Source organism: Oxyura jamaicensis, chromosome 1, assembly GCF_011077185.1.
Source record: "Oxyura jamaicensis isolate SHBP4307 breed ruddy duck chromosome 1, BPBGC_Ojam_1.0, whole genome shotgun sequence".
Taxonomy (NCBI): Eukaryota; Metazoa; Chordata; class Aves; order Anseriformes; family Anatidae; genus Oxyura; species Oxyura jamaicensis.
Window position 1 is genome coordinate 175363810 of NC_048893.1, and position 15759 is coordinate 175379568.

Genomic DNA, 15759 nt, shown 5'->3' on the forward strand with positions numbered 1-15759 from the left:
TTAATTGCCCTGTGTTCCATAGCTCATGGGGAGAAGGAATACTTCAGGCTGCTGCTACTCCAAAGCAGTCTCCAACTTGCATCACCCTATGGGTTGTTCTTTTTTTTTCACTGCATCCTACTTTGTACAGTGCAGCTCTGTCCTGGACTCACACCCTGAGGACAAGGGCAGGTTTGATACCCCTTCCTTGTCAGCCTGCTAGTGTCCCAGGAGTCAGGACAGTTTCTATAAAACCTTGAGGTTACTGACAACTGCAACAAATGCTTGTGGGCGTGCAAGAGAGCCCTGCTGACACTCACATGAATCTGCCTCCTGTTCACAAGCAAAGCAACTGAAGGTAACTTCCAAAGAGGAAAGCAGCAGAGCGTGGAAATGCAAAGCTTTATCAAGAAAAAAACAGTACTGAAGGACAGTCAATGTTTAGTGCTGAGTAGTGGCTCTGAAAGGTATTTTCAGCTCTAAAATTGTAGCTGTTGTGTTGTGTGGAAAAGCAAACATTGCAGTTGATCTCCTAGAGGACTGCAGTCCAAGGGAAGAGGAGAAAAAAGCTCCCCACACCCATTTACAGAAAAATGGGAGACTTAGAATTATGCAATAAAAATGTATCAAGTATGAAAGAGAGCCTTTTTTTCCTCCCACTCATGGCAAGCTATTTCCTACCATTAACCCAGCAGCTCTAAAATAGCAGTTAAACATACTTAAACTACAAGGCTAAACCTGCTTTTTTATTACCTCTAATGTAACATGCAGGTGTCTATATTCCTTAGGGAATGAAAAAAACGGCACATCCTTCTCCCTTAAATACAATAAAAGTCTCAGTCTGGGGTTGCAGCTAAGCAAACCCAGGCGGCACACCCTTCCCAGGGGAAGGAAAGGCTGCCTTTCCCCCTCTGCATGTTCCAGGTAGGCTCAGCTTGACCATGGGAAGAGCAAAGCTGACAAGTGGAGAAAAACCACCTCCTTTAATACAGGCTGCTTCCTTCACTTGTTTTTTAGAGAAGTCTTTTCTTTGAGTATCATCCATGAAATACTCCTCAGATTATTGGTTGAATATTAATAAGGCACAGAACAGCAAACCACAATGCACAGCAACCTCCTCTATCCTCCACCAGATTTTGTCCTTGGAATACACCAAAAGAGGCCAAGGAAAAACACACCAAACACTTGAAACTAATTAAGTAGCTTGCCTGGTTGTGGTGCTTCCTTTAGCGCTGACAAACTGAACGCTAGTATTCAATTAGCTGAGGAAGCACACTTTTATTCATTGCCTTTGGATAGTTATGCTAGAAACAGTCTTGAGGGCCCAAGTACATACCCACAGTCCTATTCTGAAACTCATCTGATAATTCTCAACGCTGACCTAGAACGCACGGTATTGGGTGAGTTTTCAGAGCATGCAAGAATATTCAAAGTACTTACTCTAAAACACACACATCAAATCAAGTGAGACTTTATTGTATCAGCAGTACAATCAGAAGAGCTCCGTTTTACAGATGCTGCTTCAGCAAATTATTTTTGTTGTGTTCACCTGTACCTCGGGATTCACATCGGACAGATGACTCTTCCATCCCAGTACTTCAAGCATTAAGGTATTTTGCATGGTGCTTGATGTGGTCGTTAATAAACGTAGCAATGAAAAAATAGCTGTGGTCGTAACCCTAGAAAATAACAGGAAAGAAAAAATCAGCAAAAATACATAATTTGTGATGAAGCAATCAGGCTACACTCTCTTCTAGGGAAGTCAGTATCTCTTATGTTTTAATCTCTCTTAAGAAATCAAAGCCACCTGCCTTATATATAAAAACTGTAAAGCATACCTCACTAACGGGCTGAGCATGGGAAGGTGAACAATGAATGTAAATTGGGGCATGTGGGTTAGAGATGGGTAACAGCAAGGGTCAGCTGCAGGGCAGGATGCAATTTGAAAGAGTAGTTCCCCTCACTAGCATTGCCCTACTGGTAAAATATAGGGTATAAGAGCACAGCCCAAGTCTGAGTTAATGCTCCAGCACTGTATTAAAATGAAAGAAACCTCTGAACTGTTCCAATTTGTCAGCACTACCTGTATCTTGTGGTGTAAGGCTGTACAAAAGCCCTGAGGGTAGATCAGTGAGGACAATCCTTCTCACTCTCCATAACCGGGCCCCTCACTGGGTCTGGCCTGAAGTTGCCACTTGCTTACAAAGACTCCAGTGCCCTCAGTGTGGCACTATTCTGGGTCACTGCACTGCAGGAAAAGCTATCCTTCCCTTCCATCCAGGTCTTTTAAGTGAATCTAAGATTTCAAGCAATTCCACAACTTTCCTGATTTCCACAAACACAGGCAAACTAAATCACAAAGCTCCACCCTGAAATGCGAAAAGGATACAGTACAGATAAGGAATCCTGCAAAAATACAACTCTTGTATCGCTTGTATAGCAACTGTGATACTGGTTGAAAATCACAAGTGCTGCTGCTTCAGCCTGCCGTTGACTGAAGATCATCAGATCAGTTCGTTCTAAGTAAAAGCAGGACCCCACCTAGTGGTGAAGCGCAGCTAGGTCTGATGGATACCGCACTCCTTGACAGCTGATGTACAGCAACCCCTAACCTCTTTCTCTCTTCCTCCCTCAGCCAGGGAAAGGCTCACAGCTAACTAAAAGCATGCTTGGTCATGAGATGCCCTCTTGACTACGTGCTACATACAGCCAAAATCACAAAGCACCAAGCCAACAACCAGGGGCTGCAGAAGCAACTCGCCTGCTGCAGTCTGAAGACCACTGGGATTTTCCTCTCGGTGCAGGCGGCAATGAAGTTGTCCGGCAGGAGTTGGCCCGCTGACAGGAACTGGTCGTCTTTGCCTTGGTCGATCAGGATGTCCAGGTGAGAGTCTGGATAGGACTTCACAAGTTGCGTGGCATCATATGCCTGCAGAAATAAAAGAGGGACAACGTTCAGTTCTGTATGCTAGACCGGGCCAACTTTGCTGACTGCAAGAATCAGGACATCAGGCTGAACTTTGGAAGAGCATCAGGCTCTCACGCGCTTCCCTGTGACTAGAGGTTGGAGGAAGAGGAAAAAAAAAGAACAATTCTGTTTAATGACAAAAGAGGAATTTGGGTATAAATCAAAGTTAGGAAATTAGCAAATACAGTATGCAAAAAATAGTGAGAAAATACTAGCTGAGGGAAACTTTACATCAATAACAATGCTGAAAAAAATAATATATAAATATCTCTATTCCATACTTGAAAAGCACGGATTAGGGATTCATGTCATGAAGTTTCCTTTGTTCCTGAAAGAACTAAGGATGACAATGTTGGCAAGAGCCAGGAAAGCAAACCAGTTAGGAAAAAAAAAGGTACTGTGGATAACAGCATCTGGGAGTTAAAAACAGGCTGACTGAACTGCTCTTTGCACTTCTGTAGCTTCAAAATCTCTGAAAACTGAGGAAATTCCAGGCAACTGAAAAGTCACACTTATGTTTTTTAACATGGGCAAATGATACAACCTCAGTAATTAACAAGTTGGGAGCTTGACAAAATTCCTGGACCAAACAGAACTTCCCATACAGGGCTAAATTCATAAAGGATCGAAGAACACCGATGTCACCTAGTACCAATTCAAAAGCGTGTACAGATACTGGATCCTGCCAAAACACCTTGGTGTCCTGATGTAACTGTCTTGGCAGCTAAAGGTCAAAACACCGGTGTTAACACACCTATGCTCATGGAAGGCATTTAACCTGAAAGTTACCATGGTATTTTAACAAGAAAGCTTTGCACAACAGAGAAACCAAAACAGCGTGCAGGAACGTGTTTCAAAATGTACTCGTGAATGGGAAGTGTGTTTCCTGTTGGGTCCTGTGCTTGGTATATACTCAGAAAAAAATCCTTTAAAAAACAGAGGTGTTTAAGGCAGCAGACAAGGACAGGTAACCCGCAGACAGCAAGAGGTGGAGCTGTGTAGCAAAGGTACCAGTGCCACACTCCCAGGACACCACCAGATGCAGAGATGATGCTGCAATGGACAAGGAAGTTTAGACTCACCTGAGTGCTGCAGCCATGGCATAAAACAACCCTTGCACATACTAACACGGTGATTTTAAGCAGAAATACAGAGATCAGTGGTTGCATATCTGTGTCAAAGGCATGTCTGGGTCTATTCCTGATGCCTGCTGTTGATATACTGGGCTGGGTTTGCAGAAGAGCTTCAAAGTGAGTTAAGGAGCCAGAAAACACACTTCTAGCAAAATAAATCCATTCTGCTAAGTTTAAGCAAGGTTAATTGGTGATTTAAAAATATATAAATGACTTAACTAACAGCTGCGAAAGCAGTTAGTGCTCTCTATTCCTGTAGCATTTATATCAGACCTGAATATCTTCCCAAGAGATACTTTAATCCAATTTACAAGGGATTTAACTGCAGCTTGGGTTTATATATAAGGAAACTAGAATACCTGGTCACAGTGATGCTTCTGATTTAAATCTAGGGATACAGTGCAAAGTTTCTGCTGTGATTAAAAATACTGAAGGGCTGCCCAAACAACACAGCAACAGGCACGCACATGGTTTTGTACCTTAGCAATTCATGTAAGACCATTTATATCTCCAAATTAGGGCCATGGAGCTAAAACCACCTCCTTCTGGTTTAATCCTTTTCTACGGGTTACCAGTTCCCAAGAATCCAATGGGATCCTCTGCTAGCTGCCTCCGACAGGCTGCTCCCGCAGATGCCATGAGAAATAGCAGACCCTGATCAGTTTGTAGCAGGCTCTCTTTTCAGGCTACGACAAATAAAAAATAACTGCACTGTACAAAGAACTGTGTTTCTTAGACAGGCCATGGACTAGTAGTCTTTTAAAATTCTCACTGCTTCCAGGCCTTACAGAAAGTCTCAAACTGCCCACACTTCTATGCCTGTATTTTAAGATCTTTATAAAACAAGGAAGAATTATGTCAATTTGATGAGAGCCTTTATTTCATTACATTTGTTATAAGCACCATCAGGCAAGAGTAAGACATACCCACCAGATGTGTGCAGTGCTTATCCATGCTTAGGAGAGCAGTAAAAGAGCAATAACAGCTCAGGGGCACCCCAGAATTCTGTTCCAGACTCCTGCTGCATTTACAGATCACTCACTGATGCATTTTAAAGACCTGTGAGATCCAACACCTACCTCCCATTTGCTTGCATCCGATCCCAGATATCCGCCAAGGGCTTTCTTCCCCCACTGACACTGAATCGGGTTGCAGATAGGAGCAAAAGCCGATACAGACTGTTCAGAAAGAAAGCGGGAAATAAAACAACAACACGAGTTAAGAAAAGTTATTTCTTATAACCAAGAAGCAACCCAAAAGCCTTTTCAAAAGCTGTTTGAAGCTACAGCCAGAAACCAGGACTGCCTCTGACCAGAGCTAGGTTTTTGTTCTCCCTAGCCCCACAATGTTTGCTTTTCTTTCTGCACAAGCTGAGCTTCAGAAGGGTCATCTAGATGCCCTGTTCCTTTATTTGCTGGGAGAAGCTGGTTTGAATTCCCTTAAGTAGCGGAGAAGCATCTCAAGTCTGTTGTCCAGTCAGCATGGTGAGAGCGTGGAGCTATTTCACCTCCAATTAGATTTTGGCACAGCACAAGAAAGGCCCAAGGCATGGGGCTGCTCAGCTAGTCTGAGCATGCAAAGGTGAATGTAGGTACCCCTGTGACTAGAAGTCAAGAAACAGACGTCAGATCACAACTCCGGGTACTGGCAGCAGAAGTCCAAGCCCTACGTCCACGTTCTTCTTTTGGATTCTATTGATGAGACCCTGGGCTCATCAATATTTGCACTCTTATGTCTTGCAAGAAATAGCAGCAAACTATCTGGCCACAGACAGTTCTCTTGGATTTGGGTATTTTCAATGTAATGTTGATATCTGTTAGGTAACACAATTAGCACTTACGTGTGAACAGAGAAAAATTTCTGAACGACTGGCTCCAAAAGACAAGTTTTTTCTTTTCTATGTCCTTTTTATCGTACAGCCAACTGTATTACAAAGTCAAGCACCTGACACTGAGCAAATGTTTTGCCATTATCTAAAATGCAGTTGCGTTTTTGCAAGAGCAGATGCAGCTGACCACAAAGCACAGGGACAAGACAGCCCATGAAAGGACCGATTCATAAAGGCAGAACCACCGATCTCCCAGCAAACACCAATGCCTGATTCTCCTTCAAAAACACACACAACACAAGCATATCTCAGAACAACAGTTTCCCTCAACCTGTATGAGTATAAAGGAAAGGCAAATCCATTCCAGCACGTTTGATTTCGATTCAAGTGGAATGCAAATGAATGCAACTTTAGATACCTTGAACACTCCAAAAACCAATCTTTAAGAAAGCTGGCATGCAAATGTCAAAGAGAAAGAAATGAGGGGAAAGGAGTCTAGGTTCTATTTTGTGGGGAGTTTCAGTGTTAACAGTTAAATTTGCTGTCAGTTGGAGTTAATAGACTCTGCGGTAAGTTCCATGCAAACACACAAATAGTGGCAGCAAATAGGTTTGCTGGTAATGAAAGCTCCAAAATAAACAAGACAGAATGTTAAAAGTTATAGCAAATAACACAATCTGATCTCTAGACAATATTACCAGTGTGTATTCACTCCAGACCTAAAAGGAGCCTGTTTATATTTAACAGTTAGTTTGGGAGAACTGAGCGCCTTCAAAGAGAAATTGAACTTAGCTTTTAAAATCTGCATTTTTTTCCTCTCTTTTTTTTTTTTTTTAATTTCACTAATGTCAAATACTCACACATTCCAGAGCAGTGTTTCTGGCAATCTTCAATATTCTAATAATAGGTTATCAACAGACTACTACAACTGGAACTATGTATGTATTTAACACTGTAGCAGAACTTGGTATCAGGTTTTCTTTCTTAACTTGTATAGAAGTCTGTATAAGCCTTAGTATACCGCATATAAGCTGGACTATAACTTACTTTGTACTTTCCAGGATTCTTCAGGGCAAGAATTAGAGCTCCATGACCTCCCATGGAATGCCCAAAAATAGACATCCGTTCAGGATCGGTAGGGAAATTGGCATTTATTAGCTTAGGCAACTGTAAAGGAAGAGTGGAATAAGAACATTAAAACAACTTCAGTGTGTTCAGACAAAGCAGTATACAAATACCTAGCACACCTTTTTACTCAGACATACCATGACAGGACAAGGGGAAATTGTTTTAACCTACAAGAGGGGAGATTTAGATTTGCTGTTAGGAGGAAATTGTTCATTCAGAGGATGGTGAGGCACTGGCACAGGCTGCCCAGAGAAGCTGTGGATGCCCCATCCCTGGAGGTGTTCAAGGCCAGGCTGGATGGGGCTTTGGGCAACCTGGTCTGGGGGGAGGTGTCCCTGCCCATGGCAGGGGGGTGGAACTGGGTGGTCGTTAAGGTCCCTTCCAACCCAGGCTGATCTATGAAACCAAAGGCACATCTTTGGTTCTAGCCTGACATCTGTGATCAAGGCCTGAAAGCAATTTGAATAGGACTGCAAAAGGCAAAGAAAACATTTCATCTAATAATAAGCAATTCAAAATATATCTGTAGAAATTTATCGTAGCCCAGTAACACAAGATGCACGGTCTCCTTTTAGTAGATCCATAAATACGTGCTCCCATAAATTACCAGAATGGCAAGTTGTTCTTAAAAAAAATCATTTGCACCATTATTGGCATCCTCCCAAGACAGGCAGTGGAAGAAGTAAAAGTGAGCAACACAACTGAAGCACTGGTGCAGTGAAATGCAGGGGGGTGTTTCAGGATCGGCAGAGCAGAGATTTTATAAGAACTGAGATTGTACAACTGACAAATCAGGATTAGAAGTGTACGCCAACCCTGTGACATCTCAGGCAGGAAAGCAGGCTCAAGGAGTTCTTGCTTACTCCTGGCTAGGTGTTAACACCTCTGTGCTGTTCTTTGCCTCCTCACTTTTACCACAGTAACTGTTTGGGAAGGAAGGGCCTGAAAACTTGGTGAATTCAGTCACTGAAATAATCAAGAATTTAAAAGAAATAATAAGCCAATTTAAAGAAAGGGATTAAAAAAAAAAAAAAAACCGGGGGGGGGGAAGCAGAAAACAACAGTTACTTATAGGCTATCAAGATCACCTTAAGCAAGCCTTGGTGCTTGGAACAGAGCATGACTGAATCACATTCCTTCTTTAGCTTACCCAGCAGAACCCAGCAACCAAGTTACCTCATCCTTTACATAGGAGTACATCCTATAGTTTGTTTTCCAAGGTTCTTCAGTGGCATCCACATAAAAACCAGCACCAGTGCCAAAATCCCAGCTTTCGTCTTCTCCTTCAATATTACAGCCACCTGCCATGAAAATTGGTTCTATAGTTACCACATCATCTTTACTAGATGTTCAGAATCAGAGAAACTGTCGCTCGAGACTCTGGGCATTAGTTTCTCAATCCCATGTCCCTAGTCCTCCAACCTGCAGGACAACTCAGATTTCCGTTCATTAATACCGAGTTTTCAAGTGTTGTTTCAGCAATGCTTTCAAAATGCCACTTAGACGTTACCAACAAATGTAGCGAAGCTCTAACTTGTTTTAGTATCCCCTCGTAAATAAGCACAATACACAAATCTCTCTTAAACTAAGTTGTAAAGCTTCCTCCAATTTAGTCTGGGACTTACTGCAAAATTTTTAATCTCTGCTTGGTGTGATCAGTTTACCTCAGCTATTAAACCTCATTCTGACAAGTACAGAAAACTGTGAGAAATAGAAACAGTAGAAAATGTTGTTCCCCTCAGAAAGACAGAACTACCTATCACCAAGTGGTTTGTCCAGAGCCGCTTACGTGCTTCAGATAGCATCTGGTACATCTCCACTTTTAAGATCCCACAGCACAGTAACGCTGACTGTCCCTACCTTTTTGTAAGTACGTAACTGTACTTTTTCTGCAGTTCATTTCATCGCTCCCACCTACAATTCGCCATAAAACTTAAGTAATTTCTCCTCTGAATAACTGCAGGGTTGTATCCTCTTTTCCAAGGCTACATTTTCAAACTAAATTTGCACATGTCTCCTTGAAAGTCAATGCGCCCCATCTCTTACTCTCTCTTTCATTAGCCTGTGATTTACAAGCTTCTTCTTTGGAAGAGAATGTAGTATTTCAAGCTCTATCTGATATGAAATAATGGCCTTCCTTTTTCCAAAATGTTCCTAGTTTTAGCAATCCAAAATAATACCGGTTTTCTAGCCCACGTGTGATTTGACCATCCCTGTCAACTTGTGCAGAGCTACCTGCTACTTTGTCACAATATAAAATTGGATTTTTGCAAGGATCAAAGTTGAGTTTGCTCCAGTGACCTGCCCTTGAGCACTCACTGGCTTTGTAACTTAAGAGTCCAACAGTCAAACAGACTTGGGGGTGCTTACACAACACGCTGGATACAAAATTCTGTTATCTCAGACAAAAACTCACGAAGTCCTACCAGGCAATGAAGGCAACACTGATTTTTCTTAGAAAGAAACTTAAGGGAAATTCTGAAAAAAGGAAACCTGAAAACAAACAAACAAAAAAAAAACACAACTGTTCAGTAGACCTGGAAAACAAATCTCTACAAAGGAGGAACAGTAAATTCTTCCAGAGCCTGACAAAGAAGCTGTAACTACAGATATGTCAAGTTCTCATTCTAAAAACAAAGTTTTTGACCCGACACAACTTCAAAGCCTAGGTATGAAAAATGTCCTCTGCAAAGAGCATCACTTCATTCCCCTATCACCTGCGTTCAGATCTGATGTGCTAAAGCTTAGGAAATGTACAAAGGTGGCACTCTTCCCGTACAGCAGCACTGATGAGACTTTAGCAGAACCCAGCAAATACTGAACATTCTACACTGAATCCCCCAAAGTTACTGTATTTCCAGTAACTGCAGATCCACCATTTTCAGGTTTCTCATACCACACAGAAGCTCAACCTTGTAAAATAACAACACATCACCTTAAAATGGTATTAAAAAAACACTCTATTGCAGGTGCAAGGGGAAAGCATTGTGGTTTGCTTTAAATCTTTTTAAGTACCAAAATGCTCTGGAGCCATGGATTTAATAGGCTTCAGAAGACAGCATACAATCAAAAGCAAACATTATAGCTTTCTGACAACAGAGTTCTCCAGATTTTTTCTAAGCCTCAGCAAGCCATAAAGCGCAAGCATTTCTGGTAACATATGCTTCTTGTTTTCCCTCTTTTCCCTCTCCTCATTCACACTGAATTCAACGGCCCCTTTGTTCTAGTTTTAGTACTGAAACAATAAAAGAGTTTCAAATGCCAGACCTTTACCAGCCTGTTATTAAGGATACAGATGATACAATCCAGGCAACAATATAGAGGCAAGGTCAAATTCTGACTCAGGTGGGCAATACACTTTGTAGCAAACTGCAGCACTCCATTCTTTGAGAATAAAGACAGTGTACTTCATTGTAACAACTAAAGTATCTTCCGTCTAATTTTTTGTTCAAACTTACGTGGGCTCGTGTCTGGTGCAACTACAATAAGGCCATGTTCAGCTGCAGCTTGCTGAAAACCAGCTTTTGTTATAAAGTTCTGTTCTGTACACGTTAACCCTAAAAGAAAGAAAAATATGACCCATTACGTGCTGCCCACAGCATTCCAGTTTCCAAAACCTTTCTGACAGAAAAGGTTTTGAAAAATAAGGATTCCTATCTCCATGAACATACAGGCCACTGTAGCATAAATATGCTTAAGATTCTCTTTTTAAATCCCTAAAATTCATGTTTCTTACCTGAGAGCCAATACAGCACAGGACACTTCCCAGTTTCTGCTTTTGGAGGCAAGTAGATTCCAAATTTCATTTTGCATTTTAGCTCTGTACTGTATCAATAAAACACTCCTTGTTATCAGTGCTACTTAATTAACAAGGTCCATAGCATTAAAAAAAAAGAAAGAATCAATGCATTTCATTCAAAACAAGATTTAGTCAGTGAATTATAACAACTAACATGTTAAATAAAGTGAAAAACAATTTAAAACTCAGCCTTAGCCACTTGAATTGGCAACAGTTAACCTTCCCACCTTGTCTGGAAGGCATCAAAATCACAAGCTTACAAATAAGCCATATTATGCAGTGTTGCCAGCTTGATAATAGAATTTTGAACCCCAGCAATATTTAACTTGAGCCTTGCATAGTACACTGGAAAGTAATTTTTACTGAAGAACATACCACGAGTTACAGAACATATGCTACGCAGCGTGCTCCACCAAGAGAGAAGTGTTTTCAGTGTGCTAAATCTACAGACTAACCGAATGCCCTATTTATACTACAGCCAAAAATTGTCATTAAAAGCTCATCTAAGAATAACGGCTTTACCTTTGGACTAGAAATTCAAAAACGAATTCTTCTCTGTTCACCTTCATCAGACAACTAGAACACATCTATTGCATCTCTCTGATCGCGGCATTTTGTAAGAGTGCATACAGGCAAAATATACAGTAGAGCGAACTGAACTTTGTACAGACAGTGACTCTCTGTGCTGCAAACAGGAAAACCCAAAGTAATGGGGCCCTTGTCTTTAAAGGTGCAAATGCTGGCTTTCCATCTCAAGTCTGCAGCACTAAGCATACTGAACATGTTAAACATTAACATAGAAATATAAGAACGCAGCCAAAACAGTGGAAGACAACATTCCTTACTGAAATATGGGTAACAGTGAGAACACCATTATCCTGCAGTCTGAGAGCACTGGCAGCAGTGATACCAAAGATTCACTGCCCCAAAATAACCATTCAGATTGTTTTTGTAGTGTTTACCTGTCATGTTCAAACACTTTCTGGAAACCCTCGAAGCATTTATTGCTAGAAACCTGTTTCAGTGCCATGGTCTGTTAAAAACAAAAGAGCAAGTTAAACTTGAAAATAAAACATTCCAGGAGTAAGTTACAGGAACAGAAAAGATTAATACATCTTGAATATCACAGTCACTCAGAAGACTCTTGCAAACACTTTCTGATCTTTCATTAACTTCCTTTTCTAGCCCACATTAGCATCAGTTGTATTGCTGTCATGCTGCAGAACTCCACAGTAGCTAACAGGGATGAAGTCAGAATATAGGATAAAAGTTAAATTCAGGGCTTGGAAATACAGAAGATGGGGGAGGGTAGAGAGGGAGAGCTGAACTCTAGAGCACAGCACTCTCAAAGCTTTCCTGCTTTCTTACAGACCTGCATCCTCAATTCCTTTACCTCTGAAGTAATCTTAGCTTTCTCTTTGCATACCAATGCTAGTATGAAACAAGAAATAGAAAGCGTGTGTTGTGGTTAGCCTGGAGCTACACATGCTGAGTGGCCTGCTACCTGCGTGATGAACATGCAGGAGAAAACCTGTCCTGCCTTTGCTTTCCTGTGTGTCAGTACCCAGCCACTAATTGTAATTATCACAGTACTGAGGATTGTGATCATCTTTAATTAACTGCACTGCTCTAAAAGCCTGGGGAACAACAGAAACACCGGCCTCATGGAGAAGCAAAAGGCTTTCTTCAGTGTGAAACAGTTGGAAAAACAGAAGCAGGGCCGGAGTTGCTAAAGTTTTAAAAGAGCTGGTAGCAAGCTTGCTAGGCATGAAGGGGCCACAGAAGGAGACACTGTGAGTTTCATGGCCAGGCAGCTGGTCGTTAAAGGGTCGGCACTGCCACAAACCAACACCCATGACAAACCAGGTAATTGTCCAAAATAAAAACCGCCCTCTCCCTCATCCTGGTGAGCTCCTTTGCTGCATGAGGGAAGGAAAGCCGTCCCTTCGGGCTCGTTCACGCTCCTTTACCACCCCGAGGGGCTGGCGTCGGGCAGGGTCCCACAGAGGGAGCCTTGAGGAGGCCGCCGTGGTAGCTTGGGCCGCCTAGGGGCTCTGATTTTAATTTCTGGGCAGAATTTCCCCACACTCGCCGTACTTAAGCGCTCTCCTTTACCTTCCTTTCCACCCTCCCGCCGCGCGGCCCCCCTCTGCCCGTGCCTGAAAGCCCGCCCGGGCCCGCCGCCGCCCCGCGGGGGGAAGCGGGGAGCCCCCGGCCAAGCCGCGCAGCTCACCCCGAGCCTCTGACCCCCAGCCTGGCTGCGTGCCCCGCTTCACCCCGCTCCCTTACCTCAGAGGAGCAGCAGGGCCCAGCTGCCGAACGAGCGGGGGAAGAGGCGGCACCGGGGGGGCGCGGCCTCCCCTCAGCCCCGCCTGCGGGGTCAGCTATGGCGCCCGTCCGCCATGGTGCCTGTAGGGGTTGTGTTTCTCACGGCCTCGGGCGGTGGGGCTAGCCCGAGAAACAGCTGGGCTCCGCAGGGTGGAATCTCCCCCTTCCTTCCTTTGCTCTATGAGGAGGAGGAAGGTCTTTGTCGCCGTTTAGTATCGGCTCTAGAGTTGAGGAGAAAACCTGTTAGAAACCTCCTCAGCCTCCCTGTTGAGGAGAAAACCTGATACAAACCTCCTCAGTTACCCCCTACTTTGAGGAAAAAACCTCTTACAATCCTCATCTTCCTTGTATGTTGAGGAGAAAACCTCTCAGGAACCTCCTCAGCTTCCCTATACTTGGAGCGTAGGGAGGGCTCAAACCCACTCGAGGCAGGCAGCAGAGCTGCAAGGAGAAGGCACTCCATGGTGGTGGCTGCCATTCTGCACCCCAGCGGGGGCTGCGTGGCTTGGGCACGGTAAAGCTGTGCTTGGAGCAGGCATCTTCTTCTGGAGGGACCTGCTGGAGGAGCAGGGCATCCCCTCAACTGTCCTGTCTCTTCAGGCCTCTCCAGCTCAGCCTGGAGACAGGAGGAGAACATCTACGTGTGACTGGTGTGTTTGTGCCCCAGGGTTGCAGGCACCTACCCACATCTCTGCTGGACTTGAAGAGGAAGGTCTTGAACTCCAAAATGTCAATCTAGAGACTCTGATAATGCTGAAATATTCAAAATAATATTTCTGTTAGCACTGCTTTCACTCATCCACTAAGACCTCAAAGGAAAAAGGTTGCTAAAGCATCCTGAACTTGGACCACAGCACCATCAAGTTTGAAATGTTTTACCTCTGCTAACTATTTCATTATTCTTAGTAGCAGGTGCCAGCTGAAAGGACTGCAGGTTTTATAATAAAACCAATTTCTAGTTTAAGTAGTTTTTGTCATGACATCTCAATTGGGAGATCACCAAAAAAAGAAAAAAAAAAAAAAAGTATTTGGAAGAACTTTTATCCTGTTCCTATCCCAAATCCTACTGACTTCTTGCTGTTAATAGATATTTTTTTAAACTTGAAATTAAGCATACCCATCAGATGCCAAAAAATGTCCTCAGCAAAGCATTCTCCCTCTTTTTAGTCTTCCAGCATGTACTTTATTAGAAGTAACTATTTTTGCCCATAACATTTTGCAGTCTGATTATGTTACTTTGTTGATGTGACAATAATTCTTTTCTATTTCTAATCCCCCGTTCTAGCAATGCACAATAACGCCAGCTTTGTCCTCCCATTACTTTTTACTCTTCTCCAGCAGAGCTGATAGATCCATTTGTAATGCAGCTGTTGGACCTTGGACCTTGGCTACCCATGCTGCATTCCAGACTGCCTTTCCTGTCCTGTCCCTGTACATTGATATATCTCATACAAATAGTTTGTGTCTGAGCTGTTTAAACCTTCTTCTCTTGGTTTTTCTTTTGCAAGCTGGGTTTAATTGCGCATAAGCAAATTGAAGTTTCTTCACTAGCATTTCTAAAACACTCCCCAGGTCATTTCTTCCATCTGTATCTGTGTGTATTTTGTTATTTGCTTAATGTCCTAATCTTATTAGCAAGATATTGTCCAGTTAGTTTGTTATTTGATCCAAATTTTAGCCAGGCTATTTTCTCTCTCATATATATAGTCAGCTGTCCTTACATACATCTCATTTTGCATGGTATCTGCAGTCATCTTTAGCTATTTCTCTCTTGGCAGTATAAAACCTGCCTATCTCAGCACTGATGCTGAGATTTTTATTTCCTATCCAGATCTCTTAGATAACCCCTGTTCAGTTTGTTCCCATTGCACAGTGATGTTCAGAAGGATCCAGCTCGGAGCCTACTCATGAGTTTCCTTGCCCTCCCCATATCTCCGTGACATCAAGATATAATTATTATTTTGTATGTCTTTTCAGTCAAAAATGACAGAGATAAAAAGTGGAAAGCACACCAGGATAGTGTTGTAAACAGTTGTCTAGCTGGTTCAATCTCTTTCTTGCTTTTTTGTTTAGATTTTTTAGTATCTTAGATTTTGTACATTTGTTTAACCTTAATGCCATTTCTGTATTCTGTAAGACAGCATCTGCAGCTGTCACCAGTGAATTCGTTTTGGTTTCATTCTGCCTATCATTTCAGACAATCTATAAATAAAACATATGAAATGGGCTTCTTGTCCCTGATCATTAAATGGCATTTCTTTACATGTTGCAACACGGAAAACAGTAGAAATGAGGATATTAAAAAGAAAAGAATGACAGGAATTCACTTTGGAAATTCTCATAGCTTATGTACTCTTGCTTTATTACTTTATAATTGTATTCCAAGAACAACACATACTTCTCTGACACACTTGCTGTATGTTCCCTCTACAGACAGTACTTTCAATCATGTTACTACTGATCTAATCCAGTAGGGAGATGTGATTTCATATAATCTACCTAGCATTTATTTTGGCATGTATAAGGATGGCTTTATCAGAAAGTCAGAAAGGTTTTTGCTTTTTCACATTTTCAGTATCATTTCTGTACTGCCATT

General features: G+C 42.4%; 1 protein-coding gene across 3 annotated transcripts; it reads right to left on the minus strand.

Annotated features, from left to right (window-relative positions):
• Positions 1–1434: 1434 nt before the first annotated feature.
• ESD (esterase D) lies at positions 1435–13209 on the minus strand. 3 transcript variants are annotated; one of them, XM_035322916.1, is made up of 9 exons: positions 13125–13209; positions 11798–11868; positions 10773–10861; positions 10495–10593; positions 8213–8337; positions 6956–7075; positions 5160–5258; positions 2741–2908; positions 1435–1658 (listed from the first exon to the last, which is right to left on the minus strand). In XM_035322916.1, the coding sequence occupies exons 2-9, from the start codon at positions 11863–11865 to the stop codon at positions 1578–1580; spliced, it is 849 nt and encodes a 282-aa protein (XP_035178807.1). In that variant the 5' UTR covers positions 11866–11868; positions 13125–13209; the 3' UTR covers positions 1435–1577. The 3 variants fall into 3 exon arrangements, with proteins under 3 accessions (XP_035178807.1, XP_035178824.1, XP_035178817.1); XM_035322933.1 differs by having other exon boundaries at positions 10773–10893; positions 13125–13188; XM_035322926.1 differs by having other exon boundaries at positions 13069–13126.
• Positions 13210–15759: the final 2550 nt, after the last annotated feature.

What these genes read in the sequence shown, in the direction of transcription:
- ESD (XM_035322916.1), bottom strand. Translation starts at nt 11,865, where the DNA reads ATGGCACTGAAACAGGTTTCTAGCAATAAATGCTTCGAGGGTTTCCAG. An exon ending in AGAATCCTGGAAAGTACAAA is followed by an intron (nt 5,259 to 6,955) that starts GTAAGTTATAGT and finishes CTTTCTGAACAG; the next exon opens with TCTGTATCGGCTTTTGCTCC. An exon ending in CGGATGCAAGCAAATGGGAG is followed by an intron (nt 2,909 to 5,159) that starts GTAGGTGTTGGA and finishes TTATTTCTGCAG; the next exon opens with GCATATGATGCCACGCAACT.